At 35.7% G+C, this 25,005-nt stretch overlaps 1 protein-coding gene across 7 annotated transcripts in view; it reads right to left on the bottom strand.

Moving 5' to 3' along the window:
- Positions 1-593: 593 nt before the first annotated feature.
- The window catches only part of ATRNL1 (attractin like 1), a 419,950-nt gene continuing 395,538 nt past the window's right edge, over positions 594-25,005 (bottom strand). For 3 of the 7 annotated variants that reach the window (XM_421777.8, XM_004942302.5, XM_015288928.4), the window contains one exon: positions 594-4,129. In XM_421777.8, the coding sequence (XP_421777.4) occupies positions 4,005-4,129 (125 nt within the window). In that variant the 3' untranslated portion in view covers positions 594-4,004. The remainder of the gene's footprint in view (positions 4,130-25,005) is intronic. The other 4 variants (XR_003075754.3, XR_003075755.3, XR_001467269.4 and 1 more) reach the window with 2 other exon arrangements.

Genomic DNA, 25,005 nt, shown 5'->3' with positions numbered 1-25,005 from the left:
AACAGAGCTCTTTACCTAAGCACGACACAGCCTCAAATGCCATGACTGAAGTATCCATGAATGGAAGCCTGGGGTAATAACAGTCCCCTTCACTTCAGAGTAAACTTCCAGGGGTTACCAGAATTTCTACTAAATAAACAAGATGCTGACTTCCAACATCAGAAACAGTGGCAGCTATGTAGCTATGCATATGATAATAAGAAATGCAAGTAAGCACTTTGAAAACATTACATGAAAAAAAAAACCCCACAATTCTGATCTATTCAAGTCTCAGTTCTACAGGGCTCACTTCTGGCACCTTTTAGTACTTAACAGGCTAGCACAGCTGAAGCCAATATGGGAAGTTTTGGCCACCTGTAGATGGTGGGAGTTTTGCTATTGCTATCAGTGGAACAATATCTACTAGAAGCATAAAAATCTCCCTAAGTGGTCCATACTTCGATCTAGAAACTATTCCATAATTATTAGCAAGCTACAGCTTTTCAGATAATTCTGCACCTCAAAGACTGAAAACTTAGAGTTAATTTATTGATTTTTTGCAGTAAAACCAAGCATAGGACATCTATACATTAAAAAAGAGAAGGGATTGTTAATTGTCTTTAACAGAGAAATTACCTTTATTGTCAAGAAACCTTTCAGATACTTTTTTAAAAATTGGCAATGAAATTAGACACATAATGAGTTTATAATTAAAATTAATGCTATAAAGACTGAATGCCTGATAAAGCAATCTCAAACTAAAATTCTTACCATCAGGATTCCAGCTCCCTGCATTAGATTAGTTAAAAAGAACTATTGCTGCAGATTTTACACATAACAAATACAAAGTTACAGTTAGACTGAATGAACTTGGAGGTCTTTTCCAACCTTGGTGATTTTATAATTCTATAAAAGTCTCAGTGTAAACTTGTCCAAAATTGTCAGCTTAGGAAGAGGGGAAAGGACTATAACTATAGAGAGAATAGTCAGCTATGAAAATTTTCAAATCAGATAAATGTGAATGTTCCCAATTAGGAGTATCTTCATTAATGTCTCTAGAATTTAGCATTTTCTAATGTGTCATCTATATGTACACAAATTTTATTCAGGTGATTTTAGGACTTTGTATAAATATACAGGTTCAAGGAAGAAATGAAGGACAGTCCATGCTACCATGGATAGTCTATCTCATACTTTGACCAGTAGCTCATAGCTGCTGAATTTCCCTCAGCAGAATGGGTGGGGGTGGGGGTGGAATCCTGACAATCAAAACTTCACTGTGGGTTTACTTTCCAGAACAGCATTTAGTCATTTATTTTTCATCCAACATAAATCACATTCGGGTTAAAATAAGGCCATTCAACATTTTCTGACTCTAAGAAAGAGGTCAAAAGTTAATCTTGGAAAGTAGGATTTAACAAAATTGGCTTTCTCGTGAAGCAGTCATAATGTGACAGTTGATAAAACATCTCATCTGATGTGCAGTGGTCATTATTAAAAAGTTAGGAGTTGACAACTGTCAGAATCTAGATATCAGACCTATCATATTATTTTTATACCTTTAAAATAGAAAGCAGTAAAAGTTACTCTGAAACACTGGTTTAAGATATGTTGGCAAACTTCTGGTATTTAAATATGGCCATAATATAACTATTTCTCTCTATTTATTTTATTATATGTCTTTACTAATCTGCATGCAATCAGGGGCCCTAGGTAAAGAAAGTTGCATTAGGAGAAAATGCTCTCAGAATACATGAAAATGTTGAATGATCTTATGACAGACATGCTTTTCTTGTACAATAAAGTAACATTTTTAACTGTTAACACAATAAAATAGACTAATATTTGCCCATCTTCAATGCTGCAATAAAATATTTTAATCCCTTTAAAATTCATATCTGCTTTTCAAGTAATCATCAAACTCTGGTTGAGATACAGAGGAATGTAATCCTTTGTGAGTACAGTCAAAACTGCTCTACAAGAAATGGTCTTTCTGTGGTTTCCAGTACATTCACAAAACACACACTGTATAATTCTTATGTGAAATGTTTAGGTTGAGGATAATAGAGAGCTTGGAAAATATTCCAGACAAGTGGTTCTTTCCTTTTCATAAGTGTATGCATTGTATATAAACCAGTTCCACTGTCTTGTATTCATTTGTACAGATCAACTTGAAAACTGACAGAAAGGGTTGTTTACAAAGGACCGTTTTTTCACAATATTAATAGTAGTATTGATTGAAAGATCCCAATAGAAGCTTTAAGAAAGAGTTTTTTAAATTTTAAGATACAAGAGACTGAGGTCAGAATAGGCAATAAAAGTCACAAGATTGTGATGGCATTATTTTAGGATAATAATCTTAAGATATGAAAGTACTGAAGCAATCATGCCAGCATAAGAAATAATTATACCATAATTCATAAGTGCATAATTTATCAAAACAATAGAGCAGTCATGGTTAGATGCAACCTAATATTGCTGTATAAGATATAACTACACACTGTACAATCGTTCCTTTTTATAGTTATTTTTACATTTAGTCCTCATCCAAATTAAGCTGAGTACTTCAAGATATGAATGGCATTACAAAATAAACACAACTCACAACAGGGCTTTATTACTGCTACTGCACCACCATGGCATGCAAGTAACTATGTAGTCAACTATAAACAGTAAAATGTCTTCATTTTCCTGAAATAAAAAGAACATGAAAAATACAGATATAGTAGTAAACATCAATTATCTTTTTATATCTTTCATATTTACCAAAAGTCTATCATTACATGAAGAATTTATACCTCTGTATCGCTCTTCTGTACTGGTATGGTGGCAAATTTGGAGCTGAGAAACTACACTTTCAACAAGCTCGTACAAAACTACTAGTTTCATGTTATATTTCTGTCAACGTGCAATCCAGAAATGAGAACATGACACGTCTGCTACCTACCCCCTAGCATTCTCTTACATTTTTATGTTCATGAATTTGAGTAAATTAAAAGACTGAGGGCCATTAAAACTGTTTGCTAGGTTATCTACTGCGGTGACCAAGCCCACAACAGGCTAAAAGTAAAATCCTTCATCTTTTTTCTCTTTCTGAGTACTGATTGTGTGAGGATGCATCCTGGATGTCAAATTTCAGAACCACTGCTGGAAACAACTTGGATTTCTAAATAATTATTTATTTCAGTTTTGGTATACAGGCTTTGAAAGAGGCTGAGATGAAATTCTGCAGCTGGGAGAATAAAACCATCAGAGAACCAAACTGGTCTATTAAACAAGGGTCAAAGTGCTGACTGGGATTCATTTCTTCTGTTTGGAGGTGAGGAGAATTCATAGATACCAGATAATTTCAATACTGAAATGAGGCTATATTACTGTAGAGTAAAAGCAAGCTAGACTCACAAACTTAGAGACTCTTAGAAAAAATGCCAAACTTCACTGAAGAAGAAACTTCCCCATGCTTAACAAATTTTTCTAATAAATTAGCTGTTGTGGAAGACCCACATGAGCTCTGCTGCTTACCTGCTTTGGGCAGTGATAAATCCAAATGTTCCTCTGTAGTTCCTGCTTACTGGAAAGACATCTAAATGCTGATTACAAGGAAAGAACTGTACAATTCTCATTCTTACATGAAGCTATACAAAAATGTCCTTTAGTTTCATGTTTTTGAAATTGTTTAAATTTCAATTATACACCTGCCCTCTACATTACAAAACAATGTACAGTTTTTCCTAGTTCTGTTCCAGGATTTTCTCTGCTCTGATATGTTCAGGATTAAGAATGCTAGGTATTTTATTTAATGTTTAGTTGATATCAGAATCCATTCTTTTTATTAAAGCTCATCAAATATACCTACCATAGATTTGTTCTGCTTTGGGGTATAGTAGGCTGTGTGACTATAACAGAGTACCTAATATATTCATTCATAGTTTTGCCTCCATAAAAACTGAGGCTGTAGTATAGCTTTCAATGGAAGCCATTTAAAAAGAAAACATTACAGAATATACAATTGCAGTTTTTGAATTTCAGACACAAGTTCCTTGACGTGTTGAAAGATGATGTTTTCTATTTCTGACTCCTGAACTCTTATCTTTACACTCCGTAGGCTTCTGTTGTGAAATGTCTATCAGTGCACTTGCAATTGCAAGACCTGTAAGACAAATAAAGGGAAAACAACATTTAATGTCCAGCTTTCATACGAAGACTTCCATAGCACTGTGGTGGTTCCTTTCGTGCACAGTTTCTGTACTTTCCCAGAAGGGATTAGCTTTATTTTAGAGTTAGATAACAAGCTCTCACTTTCTGAAATGCTACCTTGTTACAGCAAAGTAAAGGAGAAGGAAAAATGTGAAGTTAAGAGACCAGACTGGGAAGCAGGAAAACTGAGTTCCATTTAAGTCTCATTGATTTTTTTGCGTGATATTAGCTTCTCCTTTCTTTGTCAATGTTTTCTATGTTATGTGGACCACATAACATAAACACACATGGATTTTCTATGTTATGTTAATCTGACACAGATTTTCTCTTACTAAATATTTGTGCTTTGCGTTTACAAATGGATGAAGATATCAAATCTGAAAATAAAAGTAAAATGGAGACCACAGTGAGTACAAAATTTTACTCTTGAATATTTCCCTTTGCTATGTATGTGCCTTCCAGCCCCAAGAGCTCTGTATTTACCATGCAGAGAAACACATGAAAACCTTTCATAATGCATGGGCTTATGAACAGAGAGTGAAATGTGATGGTGTTGGTCTGTGCTGAGTCTAAATGTGGTCAACCAGCCAAAGCTGTTCCAAACTGTGTCTGTCAATATTTCACGAGCTGCTACAATATTAGCAGAGTATTACAGAGTATTGCAAAGGGTATGGACAGGTATGCCTAGGAAATGAGTAGTAAAAGAATTTACACTTCCATTTGATAGTTACTCAAATGCTTAATCAATGGTAGCTCTAAATTTTTTGATTCACAAAGGCGATACTTCAATGAAATGGATTAGGTGTATTCACATCATTCATATGTTGTACTCCATTATGGCCACAATAAAACTGTGACAGTTATATCTACCAAAGCACATTTAAATATACCCATAATACAGGCAAAGAAGCTGCTGGTTCTCCATAGCACCCAATACATCTTAGTCTCTCAACCATCCTGAAGAATTTATGCTTATGCATATGGTAACACTATCTTTCTTATTTCAAAAATGTTGCAATGATTAATGTGCACACAGCTTTTTGAAAATTCATAGCATTATACTGTAAAATGCTACCGACAGCTATCACAGGATATGTAGGAGCCAAGATTAATTAAGTCTTTTTTCTCGTATAAAGATACATTTCCTAGCAGACAATTTTTGAAATCTTCATGGCACCTTTAAAATATCAGATGTGTCCGGTATTAGAAGGTTTAATTCTGATGCTTGCTTACACATGATCCTGGGCTTAGGGAGGGAGAATGCTAAATGGAATGGATGTTATTAGCAAAACAGGCTTTACATTTTTTATAAGATATTTAAAAATATGCTTGAATGAACGGCACTAGCCCCACTTTACATTACACTTAAGAAAACAGAAAAACTATTTTTGTTTAAATCTAGTGCTGTGTACTGGAATACACTGGCATGCTGTTAGAGTTCCATTAAAATCAGGTCACTCCAAAAGATCGTTTTTCAAAACGTCACACAAATCATCTGATGAAATTCATTTATTATGTTCTCTAAGCCCTGCATAGTTATCAAAGCAATACAATTAACTGCAGGAACGATTAATTATTTCAGACTGGCGGTCTAAAGGAATTTCATTTACCAAGTCAAGCTGATGCACAGACACTGCAAGCAAACAGAATTTGCATCAAAATACAACAGAAAATTTGATAAAAACGATGTGGTTTAAATATTCATTAAACAAAAACACAACACACACACATAGAAAAATAACAAACAATATCTCTTTATTTTCCAGATTTTATATCTAAACAATGAATGTGAAAACTTTTATATTCATTGAAGCTGGAATTGTAAATCCCACAGTGCACTGTATCTATTGCCTCTCTTCATAAATTAATTCATTTACTCATCTTCCCCAAATGTCCCCATATAAAAATCCTACCTACCAAACCAGTATTTTCACAACCGGTACATGGTTCCTGGTTGCTTCTGATAAGATCTTGAACAAGTTGGCAAAACGGAACAGTGGAACCAGTAAGCATTCTACACGCAGAATCAATGGATCACCTCCACTAGTAAAAATACAATCCTACCTACAGAACCACATCTATTTTTATGTTTAGTTTGTTTTTCTACTAAATGTTATGGAAATAACCTGACCTAGTTCTGTGCAGCTAAAACAATCTCTTGCTTGTTTTATGGATATGTATGGAAAGATCATTATGGAGTGGGCCCAGTCAAATACATAAGTGGAAAGTTTATTTTTATAAGACATAATTGCATCCACAATGAGAGAAATACCACAGGATGCAATATGAACTTGGTTATCGCTAGCAGAACTATTGTCTTTCCTAATGGAAGTTAAATGGTAGTAGTTTATTCTCAAGAAGTAAGTATCTAATCATAAAATTACTGATGTGTGAATTTATTTTATTTTTTTTACAATTATGCAAAACAATTAATAAGTACAGGAATGAAATACAGCACATCAAATGAGATTGCCTTGAAAAGTGCATTCCCGATTTATGTACAAACAGCATTTTAATTCTGCATTTAAACAAAAGCATCAGAAAAAGTCATTCATTTTGAGATGCTCCCCTCCCAGTCTCTGTAAAAACAGGCAGTACTATATATTTTAATTTTCCAGCAAAACAGCTTCATTAGGCGTGAAAGGTTAATTGCAGGTTTAAGTGCAGTTCAGGGAACAGTGCACGGGTCTGTAGTGAATAGCACAGTCTGCTGCAGGAAGGCTGAGTGCTATAAACTGTTTGCCCCGCTGAAATGTTTTACTACCTCATTTACTAACTGTCTTCTTTTACTGCTTGTATTTGTAGTTCTTCTAAACCTTTAATAGCTACAGTTTTATTTCACTGTAATCAGATTTAAATGGAAATACCCATGCTGGGATGTTTAAACGCTTTTTCTCTGATTCTATACAGCTACATTTGAACTGATGTAAGGCTACGCTATCTCTAAAAGTAGAAAAAACTCCAACATTGAAAAAGTTAGTCTTACATGCTGGCTTGCATATTTAAAACCTTTTTTTTTTCTTCCTCTATTGTTCATTTTAATGAGAAAAGCATTGAGTTATTCCTATTACTTTGTCAAAAATAAGGGAACAAAGAATGACCTCAGATTCATGGTTTGGCAGGTAATTGGAAATGTTTTTTTCAATTTAAATATGTATTATTGGGAGATAATAATTGGATAGATGCCTTCACTTGATTAAATTCTCCACGTTTTCATTGTCACGCAGAATCGGAACATTCACAATGCTGAAGGCAGTAAAATAACGACAGCTCAAGTAGATCAATGAGAATTGTTTGATATTTTAACCAATATTATAATCATTGCTTAAGGTGACCTTAAATAATGAAAACAAAATGACAGCTACCAAAGCGAGACTTAAAGCTGAAAGAGTAAATCATATAATATTACTTTAATAGCTTCATTCTTCATCACCCAGCAATGTTTGCATCGCTGCTTTTTGTTGATTCTATAAAAACTTGTTCATGTACCTGCTCACCTAATAGTGGACAGAGTCTTTTTATTATAAATGATCTGTTATTTGATGTTTTTCCATTGTGTAGTGTGCATTGACCATGAACGCACCAACGGATCTAAACAGCTTGAAGACATTCTGAGCAAGTGGTGAGAATTACAAGCTCGAGTGTCTCACGTTGACGAGCATCGCACACAGTGAACACAACTTCATGCTTACCTCAATAAAACTACCAGTTACTAAGTGGGGAATTTTTATGAGGCCTGTAATTTATTATCATTTCAAGTCTATAAAGATCTTTTTAGAAGTACACATCTATATATTACATGAGTATAAATCAAGTTTATATACAAAAATACCTTGTTAAAAATGCAGTCTTTTATCACCTACTTCCGAATTTGATGAAATAGATCACATGCACTATAACCTCTGTGGATGCATTCCAGGACAGTGCATTTATTCTTCATAGGAAACACATTCAGTCACTACAGTGGATATAATGGTAGAGGAATATAACTTTCAAAAAGGTCATTCTTTGGCAAGTGTTTCTAAGTACCCAAGAAAAACAGTTCTCTCATGGTATACATGACATTATACCAGGTCTATTCTTATTCAGTTTAATTTTTTGATTAAAAAAATCCACACTGTCTCGAACTTTCTGTACTTTTCCTGTTTTCTTATTAACCAAACTTTTTTTTTTTTCAAATGGTCTAACTTGTGATTAATTTTCATGACTGAAAAGCCCAGAACATTGTTTGTGCTACACACTCCTGTGCTATAGAGCAAGTCATGAGGGGAGTTAGCCAAAAGGCACATCACAAGGAAACAGAGCAGAAGGAAGGATACACAAAACCTTCTCCTAAGTATGTACAGATACGATACTCAACTAACTACTTTCTTGAAGAAGAGTTGAATCACCTGAAATTCAACACTGCCAGAGGTGCCATGGAGCTCTATCCCACAGTATAACTGAGTTCAGTTCAGTGTCATAACATGGTCCAGTTCTGCGCACATATCTAAGGGTCCTGATCAAGTGACTGTGTCTAGACAATATCCAGAGATCACACTTAGTCACAGAGAGCAACCATCATAAGCAACTGCCAAGAGTAAGTATCTGTGTAAACTTTCATACTGCAATGTTTTTGACTGAAATGAGAATTTTTAAATGAACAAACTGACAGCATCCCAACATCACAGTCTTTTTACGGGCCTCTCTTCTGTTTGCTTCATAGATATGTATTTTAAGTTAACACTACTCTTACTATGAGAAAGATATATTAAACAAACAAAACTAACTAGGAAATTACTTTGGGTAAGTAACCTCATCATTTCTTTTTCAATGATAATTTTTGCTACATGGGAAGTCAGCCAGGGGACCAGGAGGTACGTTTTTCTTTTCTTATGCATATAACTTAATTAAATAAGTAAAATATGAGACAGTGCTTAAACCACAGCAATAATAAACTAAATAATGGTAGTGTGGATAGCCACACACTAGTAGAGAGGAATACTGTGCTCCTTTGTATTATACCCTTGGTATTTAGTAATAACAGTATCTTTGAGGGGCTAAGAAACTCCTATTCCCAGAATAGACTTATAAATTACTTGCTGTCATTTTGTGGAAAATGCAGACTATACAATAAGGTATCTTTTGTGAAATGTTCAGCCTTTCCCAAATTTTTTTCATTTTGAAAAGGAAATGGCCCCATGTATTTGTGTGAAATATTTGTCTTCTGAGGGCCCGGCAGTGATTTTTTGCATACAGTCAGGCAGTTCTCCCTTCCGTTTCAGTGTGACATATCTCTGGTTTAGTCTGTTATCCAGGTCTGCACAACGTCTGGTGCCTTAAAACTATCCATCCAGCTGGTAGCTGAGACAGCAAGTGCTGATTGGTCTCTTGCTGTGGGCAGATGGGGACTGACGATGTGGCCAAGGTGCATGCTGACTCCCCAAGGACAGCTGGTAGGTCAGTGGTGTGTACTCCAGGCTAATCTGCTCCAATGTGAGATAGCTATCAAATCACTTTGGGGCAGGTTTTCTTTGTTCAGTAGGGCAAACAAATACTGTCTTGATGAAGGAGATGTAGAGAGGTGTTGGAGGGACCTCAGAGGTAGGCTGAGATTGGTGTAATGCCATTTGGGTTAACTTAAAGCTGCTTTCTCTCACCCACTTGCCTGAACTCAAGGGTCTTGAGATTATAATTAATAAGGTAATAAAATTTAATATAATAACATCATATGATAATATGAGATTATTGCACTTCGCTGGACTGCATCACCAGACCCGCGTGCCTGCACCAGGCTCAGGGACAGCAGCACAGAAGAAAGGAGAAATGAACTTAATAAGTGGAAAAGGAAGATCAAGGTCATGGCTGAACTGATGTGGGAGGTGAACTCTCATTTGAAACCATGAAAAAGGTGGTAGGTGGGGAATGGTAAGTCATGAAATATCTTGAAGATTAATAATGACATTTGACACAACAGGAAAAGGAGCACATGGAGCTGCTAAAAATGGGATGCAGAAGAGTCCACAGTGGGCAAAGAACACATAGGCAAGACCAGGGGGTGATGTTGTCATTTACATAAAACTGAAGGTAAGTAGTGGAAAAAACTGAAGGAAAAAAAAAAAAAGAAATGGAAAATCTCATGAGAATGAGAAATAAATTACATAAAATTGGTCTGTAAATGAAGCTTAGAGTAACTTACCCTGTTGGTGATGGGTAGTCAAATATATGCTTTTTTTTTTTTTACAAGGGAAATTGAATCACAGGTACTTTTTTGAGATCTCTGATACATTACTTTGCAAAAAATTATCTTTAAATTTGAAAAGGAAAGCACACCTTAAGCTGCAATAGTTACAAAGATTACTGGGTATATTATTACATATTTCTCAGATCTTATTCCTTAGGGCTCTCTGGTAAAGCTTGTCAGAAATTTGCCCAGTAATATTAAGAATATGATTGACTCCAAAGACAGTGAAAAAAAATAAAAAAAGGAATTGTAGTTGACTGCTGAGACTGAAGATAAAAGGTTCCTCTCTAAACCTCTTATTGACTCACTTTAAATACTAAAATAGGCTTGGGGAATGCTTAAATTTAGACTAGCTGACTAATATCTCCTAAAGCTGAAATACTTATCAGTACTAAATTTCAATTAATAAAGCAGGCATCACATTTAGTCAGGAAATATGTTCTTCTCACAGAATAACAGGGCTCAGAGAATTAAAACTGCTTGATGCTTTTATCTAAGATGTTTTACTTTGGCACTAGTAACAGACAAGTAATAAGTTGTTACACCATTATTTTATTCTCTCATTATAATTTCTGGACCTTTGACCACAAGTGGCAATTACAGAAATTTGAGAGCATTCCTAACTATTCCATTGCCTTTCTCAGCATGTCTTGTTTTATATAAGTGGATGGAAAACATTCTTAGCAAATAATACTTTAACATGAAAATATGCACGAATTACTATGTTAATAATATTGCATATAATCAGGCTTTGTGTCCTGCATTTCTTGAATACGTTGGAGTCTCAAACAGGTATATCAGCAGCAAAATATGTTTACAGTTAAAGGAAAAAATTGAATTTATAGGATACATAATATTTTCAGGAAGCTATCAATTAAATACATGAATGGCAAATCGCCTGTAACTCACAAAATTTTTGTTATTTTAACTTATTAGCAAAATAAGGGGGTTGCTTTTAGCTGTTAGCTATTAACAATAGCTAAAAGGAATATTCTGCTTGGAGCATGTGCAAACTTCATGTCAATTAATTCCTTAATGCACTCCCACTGCATATTGCATGTAGTATTAAAATGAAAGTAATTACACAGGATTCCATCATGGACAGTAATATTTGAAACATTTGGATTTTTTCACAAAAAAAACTATTAAATTTTCAGTTTGATTACATCTCCTTCCCATTGAATCATTTATCCCTACGTTATGAAAAACATCTCTATTCTTGTGATGTTTTGCAGCAGTTTAATTTGTTTTCAAGAAAATCACTATAAACTAATTTGCTACTCTGCAAGAATTTGGTGAGATGCATTAATCATGCCAGAATCTAATTTGGTCCTGTAGATCCATTGCTGTAGAAGAGAAAAAGATATACTTGGAGTACTGGAGAAGCACTCTTTTTACTTTTAGCTATATCTGGCTAAATAGAAATGAAATTCGAATTGGTTTTGTTCAGAAGTTGCTATCACAGCAGTGACTTATGTGGGATTAGTTTACAAGCATTACTACTGTAATGAGACTTGTGTAACTACCAGAGGAGGTTCAGGTTGGATATTAGGAAAAACCTCTCTGAAAGTGTTTGGGCACTGGCACAGGCTGCCCAGGAGGTATGGAGTCAACATCCCTGGGGGTGCTCCACTGCCCATGGAGCTGTGGCACTTAGGAACATGGTTAGTGGCTAATAGGGGTCAGTTGGGGTTGGACTTGGGGATCTTAGAGGTCCTTTCCAACCTTAACGATTCTGTGATTTGCTTTGTGAAAACGTTCTTCAGACCACTACACCTGAGGTCATTCCCACAGCATTATTTTACTCTGTCTCTACCTTCAGCAATCTCCTTTGACTGAGATCCTGCATGCCAATCAGAGAAAGCTGAAGACACGAGACTGTAAAAATTTTTGAGCCCCAGTTACATTTTTAAATCTTTTTAAACCAAATCCATTCATGCACGTTGGACAGCTTAACCACTGTGATGAAAGCTACAGCCTAACTAAACACTCTGAACAGGCTGAACACCTGTGAAACAAAGATTTACCGTTTGTATACACAGAGTATACTGGATCATACAGTGCTGAGCTATCATTTCATGCAATTAAGTAATCAGAAAACCTGCATACATGTGTGTGAGTGTCTGGAAGAAAAGAGAAAAGTTTCAGGCACAACTGATCAATCAGGGAACAGTTGGATGGAGACAAGGGAGAGAGATTCATGAGGGGTTGCTTCCCTCCAGAGGGACCTTACTTGCAGAGGGTGATTTAAAGCAGAACTCTTCCTGTCTGTAGAGGAAATCTGGGCTGATTAACTTTGCCAGGTGTAATTCAGCTTTTCTGAATACCTCCCTAATGTTCCATCTGTGTGATAACACATATTGTTAGATTTGCAGCTTTACTATTCTTACACTCTTCCCCTCATTGCTGTTTCTCTGCTATGCGGTTTACTGCTCCAATAACAGACCTCTCCTCAAGACTAAGCACTCAGCCTTAAAGACAATAGGTTTAAGGGCCCAACAGAGGACAATTCTGCTCCCACTGGAAATAACACAATACTATTTACACTATCGTTCACTTTTAAGGAAGAAGATAAGAGCAGCTATCTTCTGAGATGCTATGTGTTGCTATTTCTCACTCTTGCACCTTTATTTTCTAGGTGCTGTTTTAGTGTTGTCTTTTTTTTTTCTCCACTGACAAAAACTGTACTTAAACCAGAAAATGATGAATATGTTTATACAAACAAATGATTACAGTTCACCAGAAATTCAAGAAGGTTCTCAAAAGATTAATCAGAAGCAAGTATGCTATCTGCAGTGCTTTTTCTATAATGAATTCTCACTTTTAAGTTCTGCTTTCCAAGGTTGACTTGTTTTCCATTGCCAATATACTGCTGCAATATATCATTGCTCTAACCACTGTTTGGCTTGTAATTTGGTTCTGGCCAAATAACAATACCAGTTTTTCAGTATTCTGCTGATTTCCACAATTAGACATTCGGTACATTTCCAGCTACCTTGCCAGCAGTCACTCTAACAAAATAAATGATATTGGAAGTGTAACACAGAATTAAGTCAACAGGACAGAAAGCATGCCTAGAATTTTGAAACATTTTTTGAAAAATCACTAAAGAGACAACTTCAGGGTCACTAGCATCCCCAACATAAGGCTGCCTGTCCTGTTAATGCCCAAGAATCAGGAAGCTTCAGAAATAAGCAGAAAATCTTGGTAAAAGGCTGAAAAGTTCAAGTCATAAAGATGTAAAAAATAACAACAACACAAAAAAAAAAACAACAAAAAGATTTTAAAGAAACAGCCCTATGAGAATCCTGTACAGCACTGAAAGAGAATAATTCTGAGGGGAGTTCCAATATATATAGGCAGGCTATATGGTTACTTGTTTATTCCTCCTGAATCTTCTATACTACCCCAAACATGCTGTATTGTAACTTTACCAAGCAACATGGCAGACATACTGGCAACCAGTTATTATAAAATGTGTGGTAAAAAGATTCCATTTCAAACCGTCTGTTCGCAATTGATTACATACCGTTGATTTTGAACAGTCAATATAGATAAATATAAAGAAAACAATACTATCAGAGCTCAGTTTCTTTGCATGACGCATGGAGATAGAGCAAATGCCTGAAACCGCAAGATACTAATATCGTGCTGGTGTATCACTGTAAATATGTTATGTGCCCTAGGCATGCTTCCTAGTCTGGAGAGAAAAACTAGAAAATGAGCAGAAGATAGCAATGGTTTCCTTCCTCTGTGTTTACTCACACTCCAAAAGATAAGTAGCACTCAATGTCTCATTTACCTTAATTTTCCATTGAATAAGGTAGAAATCAGGTGACAGACAACAACGCAGAAGTTCTCATAAAGTCATTTTCTTAGCAAAGTCAATTCCTAAAAGATGTCCTGAATGAGAATAAACATTCAGGTACAGAAGATTTTCTTCATCTGCCCTTCCTCATTGGTAATCTGGGGAGTTGGAAGAGGCAGAAATGAAACCAGGGAGAAGATAATGCAGCAAGGGCTACTTTCTGCTTGGAGCTTCCCAATGCCAGAATAATTCTTTGTGCCGACCAGCAAAATTTATAGCAATTCTATGCATTATTATTCACATTATCTCCATCTAAATGTAAAGTATTTCATAAATGGCCATGCTGGCTTTGTATTTCCAGTATGTGATTAGGAGAGTTTTCATTTATGTATTCTCAAAAAGTTTTTACTATACGATGAAGGAGAAATAAAACTTCAGCAGGACATTAGAATTCCCTCACTGCATTTTATCTAAAACTCCCATCTGTTTTTTAAAAGCAGGAATTATGTTGTCTTCTACTTGCTATTTAACTGTGGCCCTTTCCCCCCTCTATTTTTTCCCATATGCTTTTTGATCACATGTGAAAAACTTGGCTTCAGTGCTCTCATTTCCTGATATTCTGTATTTCAATTATACTTTAATGGCTGTATATACACTGATGATGACACAAGAGTGTGTTCTGAATGAAATCTGTTTTGTACTATCCCAGATTCTGAGAACAGCTACAATTTGAGTTGCTTTCTTCTGTAGCCTCTGAAGTGCCTTCCGTAACATAATAATGCAATAAACACCAAATCTGCTCTTTCCTTCGCAATGCAAGCCAGCATTCTCTTTCCCATAATACTGCTACATTATGATTTGCAACTATAAATAATTATCCTAAGTTGTAAAGATAAAATATAAAACTTTAAAGCAATACAATTAGACACCATTCACTTGGGACTCTGAAGCAGTTATAAGCAAACAACAATTTTCATAAAGAACAGAAAAGAAGGTTATAATGAAAAGCATGTTTCCTGCTTACAACTAGTTCACCAGAGGCTTGACACAATCTTAGGTGCAAACAATGGAAACGCTCGGTGGCACAGTGCACCTTGTTTCAGTCTTAAAAGGGGAAAAAAAAAAAAAAAAAAAAAAAAGTGGGAATTGGCAACATAAGATTTAGTAATACTAGAGATTATCCCTGACCAGCCTGATCTAGAGGCTGGCAACCACGTTCATGGCCACAGGCTTGGAACTGTATGATGTTTGAGGTCTCTTCTAACTCAAGTCATTCTGTGATCCTGTGACTCTATCATTCTATGAAATAGGCAATGGTTGGAGATGAGAGGGACTTCTCCAAACCTCTGCAAGGCTTGTGTTCACATGTATGAACATCGGAGTTATATTTGTTCAGTGTTTCCTGGACAAGCATTTGATATGACTGCAATATATAGGACTCCTGGCTTTTCTCTGTACTATTTTACATTGTCTTGCTCCCAAACTGCTCTTCAGTTTCCAAGAATCTCCACTTCTCATTCCATTAAGTGGGAGTCACTCCAGTATTTAGCTGCCTTTACAAAGCACTTGTTATTCTACCTACATTTCCAGTAATGATAAATTATTGGAAATACGAGAAATTCTCACATTGATGTGCCTCTATTCATATGGCAAGAAACCCAAAGAACATTGTGTTATCCCTACTAAAAACATTCACATCAATTTAGCTTATATGCAAAAGACAAGTACTTTTGGAGAAACATTCTGAAATTGAGATATTCATTGAGTTATTGAAAGATTGTAAGACCAGGCAAAAACATAAAGGATTGATGTTGGCTATGTGGGTTGAGGATGGAGATTCAGATATTTCAAGTCAGATGACTGATGTGTTCTATATAAATTGCATAGGCATTGACTGGTCACTGTATCTACTCAAGAATAAATAGCACAGAAATTCCACATCACTTGTGGAGCTTTGGAATGACCACAGAAAAGCTGACAATATTACTGGTAAAAAGTATATTGAAACAGCTTGGAAAAAAAAAAAAAGTGGGAAGGAATAACAATATGAATATAATGAATGAGCCTTTATGCTAGATATGAAAGTGTTTCTGATACTGACAAAAGAAGTTACAACATTTATCATTCCAGGATCGCAGGGGACAAAACAACAATATTAAATCATGAGAGGTTTTATTTGTGAATTGGCACTGTTTTCTTTCCCTTGTGTTACCAGAATGATAAATGCTTTCAATTGTGTTAAAGGAAAAGTCTGATACTGGCTGTGAATTCTATATATTCGTGCTACAATTTCTGGGATGTTTGGTGAAGTCCTCATAAATACCATTATTTACATTAAAGGTGCTAGTAAGAATTTTGTGGTTTTCTTTTCTTTCTTTCTTTCTGTTTTTTTTTTAACTCTTCATCTCTCATCTGCAATTTTATTTGAGAGTCCCCTTCCTGATATTTTACTTTCTAAGGCAGATGAAGTAAGATTCAGTTACCAGAGGTTTTAGGATAACTGGTGGGAATATTGCAGAAGCACAATGTGATCAAAGCAGATGGAAACGCAATCCCCAAATGACTAAGGGCAAAACTGCATCAGTGCCAGGACTGCAGAAAGAGCAGAACTGTATGAGACATATTAAACATTTGCATTTGAATTTTTAATATTGAAAATAAATGTCACAGCATTTTCGTGAAGAATCTATTTGACCTGAATGCAACTCATCTGCTGCTCCTTGCTATAGAAGATCATATCTTTTACTTGCTATTTATCTTTAACTCCTGCTGAACTCTCTGGCACTTCCAACCTCTAATGGGAGGTTATGGTTTTTTAAACATTTTCTTGCATTTTAAATTTTCAAAAGCTAATGCAAGACATTGTGGTGACAGCATGAGATAGCATGATAGCATGCTTTGTTGCTAGCATTTTCAGACACAAGTAATATCTTTTGCTTTGCATAGTTCAGGATAAACATGGTCCATCACTGTGCCATCGAGTGTGACTCAGCTTTCAGAGCTTCAGGGCTTGGCTCTGCCTTCAGTGCCCCAAATATACATGGCTGAGTTTTCTAAGCCAGTAAAGACTGTACATGTAAATATATATATAGCTATAGTCTGATTTGCAAAGAATAGATTATATTTTTTAATGGTGTAATTCCATGAACGCTCTGGGTGCTAGGGAAAATTCCTAGAACACACCCAAATTTATTACATAGATTTCAATTACTAGGTTATATATTCTTCAAAATAATATTCAAAACTATACAGAATGTATGTAATCACGTTACATATAAAAGCTTGCATGGATAGAATGTCTCTTCAAAATAGCAAGACTTATTCATTTTCATTTTCAGTGCAGTAATTACTGCTTTTCGGCCATCTTTCTGCAGCCCCCGTTAACCCCAGTTTGGGATACATGCCCCACTGTGTCAGGTGCAAAACATGAGCTGCACCAAAAGCATACACTATCTAAAAAGCATTTCACTATGCCTAAATTTTCGCGTTCAAAGAAATGTGCTTACAGACCTTAACCCCGACTTCCAAAGTCAGGCTAAACATGGAAATTTAGCTAGATTTATCCTCTAGGCAATAATCTTCTAGGCAATAAAAGTTTTGAAAATCACTATTCATTCTCTGTTACAGTTCTCAGTGTTTCTGACATCCTTTTACACAGCTGCTACTGAACAGACCTCATATTCATGAGATACAAAAAAGAGCACAACCTACCTCACTCATGACCATCAACATTGACCTTGCAATCCTAACACTAGTGAAAAAAAATACTATTTTACATTAAAACTGTCAATATATGTACTGCGATGATCTATGGAGCATAAGACTGCATTAATCAAAATATTTGTCTGAGAGAAATAGGCTAAATTATTGTGAAACTGAATAAATGCATAAGATGCTAAATTCAATGAGAATGAGTTATTTTAAAAAGTTCATGTTCAGAGGTGAGCAAAGAATACCTACATTAAAAGAAAGATCTGTAGTTCTGACCAGTTACAACATTAGCACAATGATTCTGAGAAACTTTAACTACTCACAGAAACAAAGTTTTGTGTAGAAAATCACACATACAAAAGTTAGAATGAAAAGTCAAGAAGTTTCCAGATTTTGATAGATTTCAGGCTGGATGTGTCAAAAGATAAGCCCTGACACTGGCAGGCAGTCTCCCTTGAAAATTTAGATTCCATATACAGAGATCTTCAGGTAAACCAATTTCTACTTTCACCTCTGCCTCCAAACACTGGTCTCAAAGGACTTCATTTCAGCCAAGACCTGTCAAAACCCCCAAATGCTTTTCATTACTGAATTCCTTCTGTATGTTTTCTGTCAGCTGTGTTAAAATAATAAATTCACCACCGATTGATTTTTGAAAAACGAGAGAACCCATTTCATCTCACCCACTGATTTGATTATTTTGACATGCAAAATTGGAGGCATATTTAAAACTGTTGTTTGAAGTCCATGCTTCCCATGTCATTTATTGAACTTAAAGTAGCAGCAGGTTCACAAGTTCTAATACAATAACGTTCAGTAGAATGACTACGAGATATTTGGGCTGTGCTCAATTCAGTTCATATCCTTTGCAATCATTAATATTAATGGTAATTCACTTAGAAACACCCAGCACAGATGAGGTGTCTAGGTGCTATTAATTGGTGCTATAGGACAATATAATTTATGTTCTATATTCTGACATATCTGAGAAGAAACTGAAATGTTTCTAAAATTCCACGGAGTAGGGATTCTAAACAGTTTTTATCAACATCAAGGCATAAAAATACACCAAAATCAAACTGTTGGATTAATAAGGTGATGGTTGTATTATTTAAAGAGTAGAAAAAAGTCCTTTAAAATAGTGTGTGCAGACAGGGCTTAGCTGAGATGAAACAGTTGCAAGAACACCTTAATGGAGGACAAGAAAGCAATTAACAATGAAAAGTCACTGATGCAAAATATAGTCCTAGAGATTAAAATCTTATTGAAACAAATGCTTCTCCATTTGATCATAATGAATTGAGCTGAAAGATCTGCAAAACCAGTTCAGTGAACACATAAGAAAAAAACAATAATTTGTTACTCAATTATAGTACAGAGCTTTCTGACCAACACGGTGCTCTACAGCATTAGTTAAATAGAATAGGAACCTTAGGAAATGGAATAACATAATAAGAGAATTAGACACAGTATTATTTGAAATTGCAAGGAGGTAATTGTGAAAATATATACAGAAATACTAATGTGTACAGTGATTTAAAAACACCGGAAGAATATGCATTATCTCAAATGGAAAAACAAAATATTCATGAGAAAAGAGTTGGAATGAGCATAGCAGGAAAGGTAAGGCATTAGGGTAGATGAAGCTAATAGAACAGGGAAGAAAGTCATGGTGGTGGAACATAGGGAAACCTGGGAATATTCGGAAATGACTTAAATTGCAGTCAGAAGTGTGAAAGAGAGAGAGAACATTAAGAAGTGAAGACTGCGAGGTACATTACGTGTGTGGGAACAGGCTGCCCAAATTAGAGAGATCAATCATATTGAGGTGGACTAGGTCTTGTAATGGGGACAGTGGTCTCAAATTGTCTTTGGGAGTCTTTAGGCACCTCACTAGCATCCACGTCTGGAAGGTATCAGCAAAGAGAGACAAGTCCAAACAGTTATCAACATTGCAGGTGGGCCTTTGTCAAGAACTTTTAAGAAAGAAACATGAGCAATCAAATCAGTAAATAAAAAAAAATAGCGTGCACAGATTGTGTGAAACTGGTGTAAAAGAGGTTAAAGGAGGAAACAATTAATATCTGCAAAAATAGCTGTCACCAGGAAAAGTTATTGAATAAGGTATTTTTACCATGTACCCTGGGGGTCCTAAGTTCTTCAGTGTTGCCACTGACAATACATTTATGGTGAAATGTGGGAAGGCAGGGCTAGGCATAACAGAACAGTCAGCAGTGGTGAAAATGGCATTCACAGAAAAGAAATCTGACTTTTAAATGGAGCACATTTAAATAATATTTCTTGTTAGATCTTTGTCATTAGGAGCCAAATATGAAGTTACATGTTTAGGAACCATAATGTGGGGCATACTAAAATAACGCAGTGATTTCAGAAAGGCCCTCCGAGTCAGAGGTCACATAAGGGGAAATGATTTGGTTACACTTTGGAAATTTTAAGGAAGGAAAGATGATGTGCTAAAAGGGCTCTTTCACTCTTTCAGCAAAAAAGAGTTAACACCTGGGTGGAGAGCACAAATTCAGGAACAAAATGACGTGAAAATAAAGAAAGTTTGATAAACATGTCATCAGAGTAGGTAAGCCAATCACTCATTTCTTAAGCTCTGAAAATACAGAATTGAGGAGAAATTTTGAAAGGCCAAGAGACTTGGAAGGATAGCAGCAGCAGCAGCACCATAGCAGTAAAGCACTGGGAAAAATACACGTAGATGAGAGCAATCATAGAAGAAGTCAAAGTGCCTTGTTGAAAGTCAATAATATATATAATTATTCAAAATGAACATATTTCACTTATAATTTGCTAATGATTTATTCTGTCAACATGACAAACTGAAGAGGTCTGAAAAGATATTTCAGTAATTTCAGGATGTGAAACAAATTATTTGAAAATATGGATTTCTACACTGTCTAGTAAATAAATTATCTATAGAAAATGAAGGCAAAAAAAAAAGTAAGAAGGAAAGCAAAAAAAGAAAAGAAAAAGAAAGAGAAAGAGAAAGAGAGAGAGAGAAAGTAAGGAAGGAAGGAAGGAAGGAAGGAAGGAAGGAAAAAGGAAAGGAAGAAAGATGGAAAGGAAGAAAAAGAGAGAAGGAAAAGAAGGAGGAAAGAAAAAAGAAAAGAAAGAAAGAAAAAGAAAGGAAGAAGGAAAGAGAAAGAAAGGCAGAAAGAAAGGAAGAAAAGAAGAAAGGAAAACAAAAAGGCCTCTAGAGGAGAAAAACAAAAAAGAAGTCAACAAAAACATGTTTTGGGTTTGTAGACTGTAAACAATCAACATATATCCCATCAGAATTGAAGCTGTAAACATCAAATATTTTCAGATCCCCATCTACTTGCACTTTAGTCACCAAAGCTTTGAAGAAAATCAGTTGTGTGTTCACACTGCAAGTACGTTCATTAATATGCTTAGTGATGTACTACAAACTTTATTTAATCAGGCCTGATGAACGTTGTCCTTAATTGGAAAAAAAACGCAACGCTTAACATTTAAGTATAAACAAAAGGCATACCAAAAGGAAGCAGAAAATGTATTGCCTACAGAAAGGTCTTCTTCTATTTCGAGTACTACGTACAGAATTTTATGTGAATCAAAAGACATCAAAAAAAATTTAATTCTTGTATAAGATAAAATAGTTGAACTGTAGCCCTTTAGAGATACCTTATCCAGAGATCTAATACCAAAAAAACACCACAAAACCTGGAGTCAGTGCCAGGAGCATACAAACAGGAACAAGACAGTGAACATAGAGTAGTACATTGTGGTTCTTGCTGTCTCAATTAAATTGTTTTAGTCATTTTCTGAGTGACCAATCTCTGTTTATATTTTGAATTTTTTTCAATCAGTGGTTGCACAAGGCCTTCTCTGCTATTCTCCTGTGCTTAGTACAAAACAATCAGCAGTCCTTGCTGCATGACCCTCTGCTGTCTAGACTTATTAAATTGTTCCTTGCCTTCTCAGTGTCCTGTGGAGCCAACAGCAGATGAACTTCATTTCCTCCTCTTATAAAAGGAGCATTGAGGGAAATTATTTTGCAAGAATAACAACTTCTTCCCACCATGCCACATCAAAAATGGAAAAGAGAAGTGGATGTTCCAGTACCAAATGAAATAATATGATTTTCCTATCTGTTGGACTTTGTTTCTCTTAAGAAACATTCCCAATGGACATATCCATTACTTGCTTACATTTTTACAGAGTCATCCTGATCAGGACTGTACCATGCTGTCAATAGAGAGTGCCTATTCTTCAGTGGAAGCATCTAGTAACATTTCTAGTAGATACATGTTTGTTTAAAATTTATATTTTACCTTTCCCCCAGCTATCTTCCACAAACTTATTGGTGGAAAGAGATGATCCACCCATGGGTTTCAGGTTAGTGAATATTAGAACTGCTGAATGACCCAACAGTATAGCATGGATTTACTCCCATTTTCCATCAGCCTTCCTGGGGCTGTGCACACAAAAATGTTCTCTTCTCAAATCTCTTTCACAAACCAAAGCTAATACCTTGGCCAGTGTCTAAACCAGAGAAGTACAACAAGGAATAATTGTCTTTATAAAATCTGACCAAAGGGAAACCAGCGTTATAAATTCACATGAAGAAATGCAGTCCTACAATATATAACGCAGTATTGTACTACCCAATGAACAATTGGGAGGTATGTGTCTGGACATTCTTTTTCCAACTCTCTGGGAATATACCATTAGACATTATCACTGAAACTGGAAAATATTGTAAATGTATCCATATTTTCTTAGCCTTAACAGAGATATCTACCACAGTATATTCTCTGTGCTTTCCTACCAGTACGAGAAGATTTATTTTAGACTTTTAATCTGATCATGCATACCCCTCATTGTTTAAACTATAATTATAGATGTTAAATTGTTTTGCCTTTTATGAAAAATGAGACAAAAACAGAAATTAAATGCGTGTAAAGCTGAACTATTTCAATGGCACTAATTGCAAAACAATTTTTAAAAAACAGCTTTTGATGAAATAATTGTTTTAATTATACAGTATACTTAGGTTTTTATCAACTATAAACACTTCAGGTTTTAGCACTAAGATAATTTCATGTGTAATGTTTCCCAGATTTTATTTCAGAATGTAAATAAACTAGAAGTATAAATCACTGCGTAATGACTTTGGAACAAAGGAGAAGGAAAAGTGTTGATCTCTCTCTGCTTAACAGGATACTGTCGTAGCATATTGCTAGGTGATACGTCTAAATGCAGACAGAACTTCACAAATTGCCTAGAAAAAACCTTTAGTCCCAGACTAGATGATCTTAGTGGTCTTTTCCAACCTTGATGATTCCAGGATTAGTACCCGGGCAAGGATATCTCCTTATCAACCTTAGGTTGTTCAGAAATGCTCACTGAAAGCTCCTAGTGGAGCTCAGCGGGGCTCCTCCTGAGGTAGAGTGATTGCACAAAAATGGTCTTTTAGCAGGGAACTGCCTAAGCAGAAGTTCTCACACAGGATAACATTCCCATATCTGCCTGCCTTAAACTTACAGATGCACGGATGGCCTTTTTCCAAACCAAAACGAGATGCTGCTTATCTGCACACTGTGGTGGACCATAATTGCCATGGTAATACATTATCCACTGTCTCAAGAAAAAATAAGTGCAATAACTCTTATCGAAGTGACAGCAACTTTCTGTTGGGCTGTTCTTAAAGTTTCTTTTGGGGGTCAGACACAGCAAAGGTGTTAAAAATCAAATACTGCAGCAGGAAAATTTATTCAATAAAAGGACTTTTAAAGGTAATAAATTATATCCCCAGTCAAATATCTCTAATCTGGTACTGTCTTCCGTGTTGAGCGGACACAGTCATAGCAAATGTCTGGTGACATTTGGAAGGAAGGGGAAGGAAAGGAGATATTTGTGATATGGAATGAATATGGAAAAGGAGACCTTAGAGAGACATTGCACATGCGGAAATGCTCTGGCAGAACTGCAAACATTTTTACAGCTATAAAACACTCAAACCTCTTCTCAGTTTAAAAATGTCTGTAAACAGCTACTTCATATTATTTCTGTGAAACAGCTACAGTAACAACCACTTGTATTCTCGCTGCGCGTGAAAGCTCAACAAACACCAGTGAGTAGGTTCCTCCTTCAGTAAAAATCACACCATTACATCCAGAAAATGCTTGTTCCTTTACAAGACAAAGAAAAATCCTTCTATGCTCTGACTACTGAATTGGTTACTGCAAATACAGCAGAAGCAGAGGAAGTGCTCGGTAGGATTTTAAGCAGCCTCTTATCTCTACACCACACTCTCACTTGTACTGCGCCTTGGTACATACACAATACTTCCTGTTGGTCTTGCTCTCGCTTTGTAATCCACCAATCACACCGGCTGAAAGACGCCAGAAACCAATGTATCTGTTTAAACTTTACCACCTGATAATTGAATTTCAATTTTTTTCTAGCTGAAAAAGTCTATTTTTTATTTTTTTCAGCTCATTGAATTTCCATACCGCCCTTGGAATTTGTTCCAGAATGAGGAATAAAATTGTCTACAGCATATTTTATTGTGAAAGCTGTCGTTTAAGCCTTCAGAAACGCAATGGGTCACATTCTCATCTAGTATTAATGGATTATTGGCAATGGGCTGATCCCAAATTTCTAGGTGGGCTTCTGGTTCTCTCCTGGCCTATGTAGAAAGCCAGGAAATGATTGTTACTTACAGTATCTAGCTATTCAAATTTTTTACATATATATATATATTGGTATAGTCTGCCCAGGGAGGTGGTGGAGGCACTGTCCCTGGTGGTGTTCAAGAACCATGAAGACGTGGCACTGAGGGATGTGGTCAGTGGGCATGGTGGGGATGGGTTGGGCTGCACTGGATGATCTTAGAGGTCTATTCCAGCTTTAATGATTCTATGCCTCTATGATTCTACAAAAATGCATTTCTCCAACTTTCAGAACAAACATTAATAATGAGAGATACTATATATCCAGGAAGGAAATGAATGTCTTTTATCTGCTTTCTTTTAGTATTATAATCCCTGAGACTTTCTGCTCCTCACCTGGGAATGTGTTTTGTTTTCTTTCT

This window comes from Gallus gallus, chromosome 6 (assembly GCF_016699485.2).
Source record: "Gallus gallus isolate bGalGal1 chromosome 6, bGalGal1.mat.broiler.GRCg7b, whole genome shotgun sequence".
Classification (NCBI taxonomy): domain Eukaryota; kingdom Metazoa; phylum Chordata; class Aves; order Galliformes; family Phasianidae; genus Gallus; species Gallus gallus.
Note: the sequence above shows the minus strand (reverse complement) of the source record. Positions and strands in the feature narration are given on the sequence as shown.